We start from the raw sequence: 11,489 nt of genomic DNA on the forward strand, positions 1-11,489 counted from the left end.
GTGTGAGTGTGTGAGAGTGTGTGTGTGAGTGTATGTGTGTATGGGTGAGTGTGTGAGTGTGGGTGTGTGTGTGTGAGTGAGTCTGTGTGAGGGTGTGAGGGTGTGTGAGTGTGTGTGTGTGAGGGTGGGTGGGTGTGAGTCTGTGTGTGAGAGTGAGTGTGTGTGTGTGAGAGTGAGTGTGTGTGAGTGTGAGTGTGAGAGAGTGTGTGACTGAGTGTGTGTGTGAGAGTGTGTGTGTGGGTGAGTGTGAGTGTGTGGGGGGGTGTGTGTGTTTGTGGGGGGTGATTTATTGCAGCCCAACAAACCCCCATCCCGCCCGGGCTGCCGGGCACGGCCCCCAGGCTCTCGCTGTTGAAGCCGTTTCCTCTTTTCTGCCCCATTTTTTGGTTTTTTTAGCCCTTCCAGGTCGTGTTTCATCCCCTCGCGGTGCTGCTTCCCCTTCTTGCTGCGGGGAGAGCGGCTCCCAATGCTCCGGGTTCTGCCTCTGCCCGCAGCTCTTGTTCGGTGGGGAGCCCTGCCCGGGGACACCTGGTGCTCCCCTGGGTGTTCCCAGCAAGCGGGTGTTTGTGCCTTGGGATTCTCTCTGCCCTGGGACACTTGTTGCTCCCCTGGGTGTTCCCAGCAAGCGGGTGTTTGTGCCTTGGGATTCTCTGCCCTGGGACACTTGTTGCGCCCCTGGGTGTTCCCAGCAAGCGGGTGTTTGTGCCATGGTGGGAAGCTCTGCCCTGGGACACCTGGTGCTTCCCAGGTGTTCCCAGCAAGTGGGTGTTTGTGCCTTGGGATTCTCTCTGCCCAAGTGGGGCTGCCACACGTCCTGGTGGCTGTTCTGGCAGGGCGAAGGGATAGCTCTGGGGTTTGTTTTGGAATTGAAGGGGTAAGAAGAGGAAAGGCAAAAGCTTGGAGAGCCTGGGCTGGTTTAGGGACAGGTTGGAAAGGTTTCTGGACTTCTCCATGGTAGCAGCAGCTGCTTGTCTGGGATGAAATGCAGGTGGTTCCCGGGCTGTGCTGGCAGAGGCAGCAGGCAGGGGTGCTGGGTGCTGGGGTGCTGGGTGCAGGGGTGCTGGGGGCCCGGCTGGCAGCCCGGAGTGCTGGGGCTGGGGAGGATGAGCTGCTTCATTCAGCAAAACGAGCTGGTAGAATCATAGAATCATAGGGGTTGGAAGGGACCTCAAAAGAGGTAACTCTGGTAACTCTGCAAGTGTTTTGAATGTCCCTGTGAACTCACCACTGACCAAAGCAGAGAAGGCCTTGGGAGCCACTCTGTGTCGTCCTGAGCACGTCCTGCTTTGACAAAGGCAGGTTTGAGACACTGAGAGGAACCACTTGGCTTATTTTATGCCTTCAGCTCTTGAAAGTAGCAGTAGAAACATTTTTATTTGAGAGCTGAGAAGGCTGCTCTTTTTTTTTTTTTTTGCTAGGGACTATACTTAAACTGCTGATACAGTTATTCCTATTTTCCTGTTCCTTTCAAAGGGGAAATTGGATGATCATGTTCCTTGGAGCAACTTTGTGCCATCATGAGATCAAGCTCATACCCGCTGTTTTCCATGCACCCTGCTCTGTGGTGCTCAAGCTACAGGCTTGTTTTGAGGGCTTTTTCCCCCTCTTTGGATTCCTTTTTTGTTGGTGGTGTTTGTTTTCCACATGAGTGGTTAGTAATAACAGGCAATGGAAAGCCTGGATGGAAGGAAATAATTTCTGTTAATAGAGAAAATAAGACAGAAACCTTTTTCTGTCTGTTTCTGAAAGCTGCTTTGTCAATGTAACAGGCAAGCAAGACTGTCTTGAAACTCTGCATTCATGCTGGACTTCTTGCATGAAAACAGAGACCAGTTTAAGTGAGGATGGACCTATGGGGGTCTTTGCTCAAGCTGTGGCTCAAAACAGAGCCAAGTCTGGAGCTGAGACAGCTTTGCAGTTGTGTCTGCTTTGCCTGTGTCCAGCTGAAGCAGCAGCAGTCCCACATGGAGGACTGAGCCCTTGCTGAAGTGTTTGACCACCCTCAAGGTGAAGAATATTTATTATTTTTCTGATGTCTAACTGGGATTTCCCTTGATGCTTTTCTCTTGCCCTTAAGCTGGGCAGCTCTAAAATGAGGCTGGGAGGGACCCAGGACCCTGTGTGCAACCAAAGCCAGGATCCTCCATCCCCAGTGTTTTCCTGCTCTTGGGATCGTTGCGTTCACATCCTCAGGTCCATGACCATAATTAACATGACGTGCACCTTCAGAGTGCTCTTTTGAACCATGAACTTTAACCAATCCCTGCTGCTCCCATCCGCTTTTCCTCCCAGGTGTGGTAGCACTGCTGCCTGCCTGCTGCTTGGTCCAAGGAGGCCGTGTTTGGGCTTGGCAGTGTGTCCCCGGGTGGGTTTAAACATGGTGTGTGGTGGTGGGACCAATTCTGTTGAGGCTTCTCAAAGAACTAGTATTTTCCATGTCCCCCAGCCTGCAAGTGGCTGTCCCTGGGGAGCTGCTGTCTTGCCAGGCAGAGGGAGCAGGTCTTGCCGTGCCAGCTCTTGCATCTGCAAGGTTGCCTTGGCTACCAGCTCGTCTGTAACAGGGAGGAAAGCTCGAAGCACAGGGCTATCTTCACGCTCTTTCTCCTCTCTCCATGGAGGTTTTGCCATTCCTGCATGGAAACATTTGGGGGTTCTGGCTCCCGTGAGCTTCAGAGGACGGGCTCTCTGCATTTCACCCAAACTGCTGGTGATGCCAGTCTCTGGGTGAAGTCTGCTTGGTGCCTGCTTCTGAGAAGGCTTCCTCAAAGCCAAGCTCTTAATTTTTTAGTGACCATCTTGAGCATTTACTCAGTGGGAACACTGCAGGGATGTAGGCATGGATGCCAGCTGTGATCAGCAGCATCCCACCCTGCCAACCCCTGCTTCTCCTGGCCAGAGACTGCTGTGAGTAGACCTGTGTGTCTCAGCAAAGGCTGAACTCCTCCCTTTGGAGTTGAGTGAGTGACTCCAGTGAGAATGTGGGGCTGTGCATCCTTGGAATTGCTCCTTTAGATAGGGAAGTGTGGCTGGAACTCCTGCTCGGGGTCTGGGGTTATTTTTCCAGCCACTGTGCCTGGGGCCAACTCTGCAGAAGGTGAGGTCAGTCAGGAGCCTTTCTGCCCCAGCCAAGAGCTTTTGGTGGCCTCTAACTCAGGGCAACTCTGCAATATGCTTGGATTCATCCTCCAACCTTTCTCACAGGATTTCTTTGCCTGAAGAAGTGTGGGTAGGGTAGCAGAGCTCTTGGGTTTCTGCTTTTTTGCCCAGTGCTGGGAAATTTTGGAGACATGAAGCTCTTTACCCCCCCACCCCCCGTCAGAGGAGATGTGAGTAGTTGTGGCTATTGCTTAGTGCAGGGGCTGGTGTCTGGGATGCCTTGAGGGCTGCTGCTAGACCATCTTCTGATGTCTCTCCTTTTTCATGTGCTCCTTTAAGCTTCCACTGCAAAGCCTCCCCTGGGGGCTCCTTCACCAGCAGACCTTCTCTGTGCTGATGGCTGGGATCAGCTGACATGTTCCTGCTTGTGTCAAAAGAAGCCCCCACTGAACACCCCTGTGCCCGCTGTGGGATGAAGGAGGGAGCATCCATTTCTGCCACATGTGTTAAAAATCCCTGTAGTCTGTGACAAGCTGGGCTGGAAGCAGGGAAAAGAGGCAGGATGGGGTTGATGACTGTGGTCTGTGTCCTTTGCAGGGGAGGAGCCGCCCTGGGGGACACCCTGTGCTGAGCTCCTTGTCTTTGTCTCCACGCCGGACTGCGATGGGTATCCCAGCCTGGACTCCAAGGAAGGCTGTGAGTATCAGGGCTGGGAGCAGGAGGGAGTGACTGGAACAGGAGTGTTGGAAACAGCACCGTGCAGCACTTGCCCCCAGTTCTGGGGAGGCAACGTCCTCGCTGTGTCACTAAGAATTGGGGCAGGGAGGGAGCAACGTACCTGAGGCTGCTGGTAAAACAAGCAGAAAACAAAAAACCCAACCAAAGCCAAAGTGGGTTCTCTGGGATGCCAGAGTGCAGTCCTGTATCTAAACCTCTGCCTGCTGCTGCTGCAGCCCCTTAGTTGGGGCAGTTGTGGCCCAGAGCAGGGCGAGCTGCAGCGTGGGACCCCCACCCCACCAGCCCTTCTGCTGTGTTCCAGATAAGCTGTCCATCTCAGGAGGTTCCATGCTGCTCTCTGCTGATACTGTCTGGGGAGCTCTCAGAGGTGAGGTGTGCTTTCTGTGGGGCTTTCCTGCTCTCCCTGCCCCAGGCCCATGGGGACCTCTCTCTGTGCCTCTCTCTGTTTTCATAGCCTTGTTAATTGAGCTCGGTTCCTTTGGGAGGACCTGCTGAGAAAGGGGCTATGTGTGGTTTTTCCTGCAGGCCTGGAGACGTTCAGCCAGCTCGTTGGGAGAGATGAGAACGGCACGGTGAGTCCTGCCCTCATCTCCTGGGGGCAGTGAGCTCTTCCTAAAGGGGAAGGATTGCTGGGGTGCTTGGGATGAGGGGGATACCAGCAGTGCAGCACAGCCTCACCAAGGGCCAAGGAGGGATTAATGAATCCAGCCAGATCCCTGCTTTCTGAGTGGGTAAAGCATCACAGCTCTTTCTGCCTTGCTTGCACGCTGGGCAGTGAGGCTTCCCCTCCTCATCCTGCTGGCCTTGGGGCAAAGGTGACCCTGATTCTCTCCTGCTAATGGCTGTGTTGCCTGGAGCCCTGCTCAGTACTTTGTGCTCTCTGTGTGCAGTACTATGTCAACGAGACAGAAATCGTGGACTTTCCCCGCTTCCCTCACCGGGGACTGTTGCTGGACACCTCTCGTCACTACCTGCCTCTGAGAGCCATCCTGGAAACTCTGGTGAGGTGCCTGTACTGGGAGATGAGGTGGTTCAGTTGGGTGCCCCTTCCTCTGTGTCAACTGAAGGCTCCTTGAGTGGCTTTTTGGTTTTTTTTATGTTACTCCTTTACAAAGATCCTAGGGTCTGTCTAATGTGCAGGCCATTGCACCTCCATCTTTTTGAGGAAGAGCTTCTCAAATCTAGGCTTTTTGAAGAAAAGCAGGTTGCTTCTCCCTAGATGAAGCAACAAGCTGGGTCAGGATGACAGCACAACCTCGTTTTTCACATACAGATCATGGGAAAATGCTTCTGTACTGTAGGTCCTTCCCAGTTCCCATGGCTGTGGTTGCTGGATCCCAGTGCCATTCACAGCTGCTCCCTTTTTTAAGTGAGAGAAGGAAGAAAACCCTAAACTGTCTTGGGTTCCTGCAACCCAGATTACTTTCCAAGGCTGGGTGGTTTCTCAGGCAAGGGAAAACATGGACATCTACTCAGCCACATCAGATGAAAGTTGGATGGTGTGTCTTATGTTTATCCCAAGGAGATTTAAACTTCCAAGTCTCTACCATTGACTCAATCATAGGGAGAATGGGGATTTTATTGTGAGCAGAAGCACAACTGGCCCTCTGCAGCTCTTTGTGGTGCTGCTGTGTTTGGTGTGTCTGAATCCGTCTTGGATCCTGGGGAGTGTTTTGGCACTCTGCCTTGTCCTTGTGGTGCACAGGGACCTTGGTGCCTTTCCACGGCAAGCTGGGTAACCTTCAGAAGGTGCAGGGCATTTTGCCTCTCTTCCTGTCCCCTCCCAGGATGTCATGGCTTACAACAAGCTCAACGTGTTTCACTGGCACATTGTTGACGACCCATCTTTCCCCTTTGAGAGCCAGACCTTCCCAGAGCTCAGCAAGCAGGTAACCTGCCCTGACCGCCTTGTAGGGAGCAGATCCCTCCCTTGGCACCTGAGCAAGACCCTGAGACTTCCCATCTCCCCCAGGGAGCCTTCAGTGCCATGAGCCACGTGTACACAGCCAGCGACGTGCAGACGGTGATCGAGCACGCCCGGCTGAGGGGCATCAGGGTGCTTGTGGAGTTTGACACTCCTGGGCACACCCTCTCCTGGGGTCCAGGTGAGGAGCAGCTGCTGCTGTGAGGAGGGCTGGAGTTGTACTGGGGGGAGGAAGGGGATCTGCAACGTGGGGTGTGAGCAGCCATGTCCTATGGGTTGACTTTGAGGAGGAGCAAACCGTTGTTTGGGGGAAGTAGGACTCAATGGTTCAACTTCTAGAGCAAAATGCACAGGGAAGATGATTCCATCTCTTCTTGGGTCCAGGGTGGGTGGGTTTTTTTGGGAACGTCTGCTCTGCCAAAACCAGCATTGTGGGCATTGCAAGAATCTTGGGTTTAACAGGGGGTCCAGCTGGCCAAGCTTCCTTGCTCTGCTCAGCTGTGCCCCAGTCCTGACACGCTGCTCCCTGCTCCGAGGAGTCCAAGTGCCTGCTCTTCCATGTCTGGAAGTGCAAGAAGCTCCAGGAACACGTTGCCTTGTCTTTCTCTCTCCTTCCTCTGCTTTCAGATGCCACGTCCTGCACTGGAGTACACCCTGTGCATGTGGTCACAGTCAGAACTGTGGCTGTGCCCGTCCCTGCCTGCAGCTGGGAGAGGGTGCTGGGGGTTGTCCTGGCATTGTCCTTCTCCAGCAGCTCTGTGGGTGGTTTCTTGTAGGATTGTCCTGAAAAAAATCAGTGGGGAGAGACACCAAGGAGAAACCTGGGAAGGGTGAAAATTGTACCACCCTGAAAGGACTTGGAGTGCCCTTTTCTCAGAGTAGCTGTTGCAGGGGGTAAAAGGGGTGTCTAGCCTGAAAGGCTTGAGCTCTGATCTCACCTGGGTATGTGTGTTGGGGGCAGCAGCAGATGTTTGGGGGGAGCACAAACATAGATCCCTCCCCACTGGGTCGGGCTTCCTGAGCCAGACATCACGTTTCTGCTGCCATGATTGTGGCTTCTGTGCAGTGCTTGAGTCTCCTGTCATCATGGCAGGCACTGGGCTGTGCTGGGGAGCCTGGGGGATTATACAGACCACACAGCCACCTTTAGCCCCTTCCTCACTGTCCTGTTTGTTACAACCCAGGTGCTCCAGGCCTTCTCACTCCCTGCTACTTGGGTGAGCATCCTTCTGGCACCTATGGGCCCATCAACCCCATCCTTAACAGCACCTACCAGTTTGTGACCAGCTTGTTTAAAGAGGTCAGCGCTGTGTTCCCAGACTTCTTCCTTCACCTGGGTGGTGATGAGGTGGACTTCACGTGCTGGTGAGTCTGAGATCAGCCTGGATGGGGACTCTAGAGAAGTGTCTGGGGCTGGAGACCCAGCCCATCACTTTTTGACTATGATCATCTGCAGATCTTTGGTGTTCTGCTCCCCTGGGCTCGGTGTGTTGATTCCTGGGATTTCTGTGTTCTTGGTGACACTGGCTGTGAGAAGCCACAGCTCTTGGAATACCTGAGCCAGCTTTGGGCTGATGTGGGGAGGACTTGGCCACATCCTGGCCTTACTCCAGAGCTCAGGTTGCAGTGCTTTTATTCTCCTCCCTTTGGTACACAGGAAATCCAATCCAAAAATTCGTGCCTTCATGAAGGAGATGGGCTTTGGTGAAGATTACAGAAAGTTAGAGTCATTCTACATTCAGAGGTAAGGATGGTTGCATCCTGGGGCCTCAAGCTGCAGTATGTGAGCAGCACAAGTATCTTCTGCTGTCTCAGGGTTACCAGATCTCCTTTTCAGGAGCACACCATTCAGGCACGTCCCCCTGATCCCAGGGGGAGTAGCCAACGTTTTACTGGGAGATGGACCACAAAAAAGCCTGGGGCTGAGGAGAAAGAAGCCCCACAAGGGGCTTTCTCCCTTCTCCTTCAGGAGTGCCTTTGCACCTTGCTGTGGGTGCTGGGAATGTCAGCTGTGGCTGTGGGCAACCAGCAAAGAGAGGAGAGTGTGGTTGGGATGACCCAAAGCTCTTTACACTCCAGGCTTCTGGACATCGTCTCTTCCCTCGGCAAAGGTTCTGTTGTGTGGCAGGAGGTGTTTGACAATGCAGTGAAGGTGAGAGCTGCCTGCTTTCCCCAGTGCAGTTCCCTGTCCTGGGGGAACAGTGCCAGCATCCAGCTGGGGTGCTCTGGGGGGGCTGGGGCTGATGGAGGGTTCACTGTTACGGCACTGGGGTTGATCTGGAGATGGTGCTGCCAGTGAGCTGCCCTCATGGTGGCTTTGTCAGACTGTTGTTAGCAGGCTCTTCCCTCAGGGGTTTTGGATATACACCTGCAAGAGGCAGGTTGGAATTATCCCTCTCTCTGTTGCTTCTGCAAACCTGTTGGAAAGAGGCTCAAAAGTCAACCCAGTGTCTGCGTCAGTTTCCCTTTGGGGCGTTCAAAGCTGTGGATGGGTCAGGGCACTCAGCTTGTGAGGGGAGCTGGTGCTCTTGTTGCTGCACTGATCCCATTCATGGGGTTCTTGTGTGCTCGTCAGGTGAGGCCAGACACCATCATCCACGTGTGGAAGGAGGACTCCTCGCGGTACATGGAGGAGATGGCCAATGTCACCAAGGCTGGCTTCAGGGCTCTGCTCTCTGCCCCCTGGTACCTTAACCGCATCACCTACGGGCAGGACTGGATGGCAGCCTACCAGGTGGAGCCCTTGGAGTTTGAAGGTGTGTTCCTTGTGTCACCTTCCCCTATACAGCAGCTGACTTGTTGCTCGGAGGTGGTGCCAAGGCTGGGTCTCTTGATGATTTGTTCTTGTTGCTGGTGTGAAGGTGCTTAAGCACCTCTGTCCTTTTTGTTGTTCCCTTGCTGCCTGCAGAAACACCTTGGTCCTCCCCCAGCCTGGAAGCAGAGGGCTTCCAGATGGGCACGTTATTTCCTCCATAGCTGTTACAGGCACCCATGTGGGCAGGGCAATAGGTCACCCTGTTGCTCTACAACCGCCCGGTCACCCGAGCACGTTGTCCTGGCAGGTGACGTGTGGCACAAACCTCACAGCCTCATCAGGTTTATAAAGTAGGTGTGTTTACCCCATTCACAGGCACCCCTGAGCAGAAGGAGCTGGTGATTGGTGGAGAGGCCTGCATGTGGGGTGAATATGTGGACGTCACGAACCTGGCCCCCAGGCTCTGGTAAGAGACCCATGGGGAGGTTACCCCAGTTGCATGGGCAGGGCTTGGGCCCCTCTCTGGTGCCCAACTGGGCTGCACCTGGTGTTTGTCCCTGTCCCCTGGCAGTGCCTCTGTGCTTGTAACAGCTTCACTGGGGCTGAATGGGAGTTTGTCAGGCTGTCACCTGCTCCTGCACAGCCTGCTGCTGCAGCTGGTCTCTGTCCTGTCACCCCGGTACACCTGATCCGCACATGTCCAGGAGTGCATCTTTTGATACTTTACAAGGGCTTGTAGCGAGAGGACAAGTGAGGAAGAGATTAAAACTGGAAGAGGGGGATTTAGGTTGGACATGAGGAGGAAATTCTGGAGTGTGAGGGTGGTGAGAGCCTGGCCCAGGTTGCCCAGGGAAGCTGTGGCTGCCCCATCCCTGGCAGTGTTGAAGGGCAGGTTGGATGGGGCTTGGAGCAGCCTGGGCTGGTGGGAGGTGTCCCTGCCCATGATGGTCTCTAAGGTCCCTTCCAACCCAAACCTTTCTGTGCTGATATATGGAAAACACGTGTCTTCGTATATGGAAGGACTTGGGTCTGGAAAGTGTTTGGGAGCTCAGGGCGAGAAGCTTTCAACCTCCCCCCTGACCTGACTGCCACTGTCCCTTGTTCCTCAAGGCCAAGAGCTGGAGCTGTAGCTGAGAGGCTGTGGAGCAACGGGACCGTCAGGAACCTGCAGGACGCCTTCGCGCGGCTGGCCGCCTTCCGCTGCACCCTCCTGGGGTAACCAGCTCTGTCCTGGGGGCTTTCCCTGGGGCAAAATCACCTTTCTTCTCATGGAAAAATCCTGAGCTTTTCTCCTCTGCCTGCGTGTGGGCAGAGCTGGTTTTTGTGTGGTGCTGGGAGGGAGGCCCTGCTGCCGGCGTGGGCTGGTGGCTCTGCCGAGGAGTTCCTGCTGGGGAAGGGGCACCTGCTCCTCCTGCAGCATGAGCTGCCCCAGGAAACCTGCCCTTGCCATGTGCCAGCAAAACTAGTCTCTAAGCGTGGGACAGAAACTGCTCCCTCCCTGCCCCACGCCCCTGCAGCCCCTCAGTGCCCCCCTGACGCCGAGTCTCTCTCTCCTTGCAGGCGGGGTGTCCAGGCACAGCCTCTCTACGTGGGATACTGTGACCATGAATTCGGCGCGTTCTGAAGGGTCACTGCACACAGGAGGGATGATCCCTCTCTCTCAAAAGCTGCTGGTTTGGCAGAGGGGACCCTTTCCCACCCCAGCTTCTCCTCTTCCTTTGTTGCAATGAACTTTTTTTTTTCTCTCCAATGTGCACTCTTTGGCTCTTTTTCTATTTTTATTTCTTTAAATCTATAAATAAATGACCCCAAAGAGGAAAAAAAGGCACCTTTTTATGCTCAGCTGGGGCTTGGGAAGACCATGCAAGGGGTTTTGTTAGCAGGAGATGGGTAGGACTTGCTCCAGAGATGCTGGTGGAGGAGCATCATCCTGGTAGCTCTGAACCTTGCTGGTTTTTTAGTCTCTGCTACTACCAGACTCTGTCCCTGCAGAGAGAAGGTGATGAGGAGGTCTGGGCTTCCCCAGTCTTCTCCTTGACCAGCCAAACCATCTGCATCTTACCAGGACAGGTAACACCCCACCGTGGTTTTTCTTCTGTGGTCTCTATGCACCAGTGGTCAGCACTGTGGTGTTGGTTCCTGTCTTCTCTCTGCTGCTGTCCATGCCTGCAGGTCACCATCTTCTGCTGCCTGAAAGCCTCTCTGCTGCCACCTCCTCCTCTGGCTTCTCCTCCTAAGAAGAAGACACCCTGAAGCCTCTCCAAGGAGCCCTCAAACCCACAAGCAGTACACAGATGGTATGGAACTTCTGCTCAGGATTTGGCCAGCTGATCCCTCCTTCCCCTGCTCCGTTGTCCTTGAGGTGTGGAGCTCAGCTCCAGGTCTCCTGCATCCAGAGGGACTGGATTTGAGCAGTGTTTTCCTTGGAGAAGAGCCCAGTGGTGCTGCCGACCTGCAGAGCTGGGACAGTCACGGTTCTTATCCTTGGCCATTGGGATTGGAAACCCTGTCCAGATGGATTTGGGGGGATTTCTCAGGAAGAAATTCTTGTTGAGGGGACTGTTGGGCATGTGTCTTGGTCTTCAATGAGGAAGATCTGCTGTTAAGGCTGGAAACCTTTTACTATTTAAAATTAAAAGGAGGAATTAATTTTGAATCGGAAATACCCAGAAATGACCAAGTCTTGCATTTCTTTGCCCTCCTGCAAAAAACCCCCTGAACACTGGTACATCCTAAAAAGGGAGGTGGTGGGGGGAGGGGAAGATTGTGAGGCCAAACCACTCTGGAACGGGGAAGCTTACCCAGGTTTGGGGGAAAGAGGAATATTTATCTCCCCTACTCAGGGTGGGAGGGGAAGGGTTTGCCTTCCTGCTGCCTGGGGGAAGATGCTCCTCTGCTGCCTCCTCGGTGGGAAATCCATGACCCTGTTTGGGTCATAAATGGGAGGTGCTGTGCTCCTGGTTAGGGTGCTGTGCT

General features: G+C 54.1%; 1 protein-coding gene across 1 annotated transcript; it reads left to right on the top strand.

The window, feature by feature from the left end:
• The first annotated feature begins 2,840 nt into the window (after positions 1 to 2,840).
• HEXA (hexosaminidase A (alpha polypeptide)) lies at positions 2,841 to 10,137 on the top strand. The gene is made up of 14 exons (XM_010005934.1): positions 2,841 to 2,904; positions 3,694 to 3,792; positions 4,136 to 4,201; positions 4,360 to 4,406; positions 4,725 to 4,835; positions 5,622 to 5,723; positions 5,807 to 5,939; positions 6,943 to 7,123; positions 7,416 to 7,502; positions 7,838 to 7,910; positions 8,334 to 8,514; positions 8,889 to 8,979; positions 9,624 to 9,728; positions 10,074 to 10,137. Exons 1-14 carry the CDS (start codon positions 2,841 to 2,843, stop codon positions 10,135 to 10,137), a joined length of 1,404 nt encoding a protein of 467 aa, XP_010004236.1.
• The last annotated feature ends 1,352 nt before the right edge of the window (positions 10,138 to 11,489 follow it).

The sequence above is a fragment of the Chaetura pelagica genome, unplaced genomic scaffold (genome assembly GCF_000747805.2).
Source record: "Chaetura pelagica isolate M959 unplaced genomic scaffold, ChaPel_1.0 scaffold369, whole genome shotgun sequence".
Lineage (NCBI taxonomy): Eukaryota > Metazoa > Chordata > Aves > Apodiformes > Apodidae > Chaetura > Chaetura pelagica.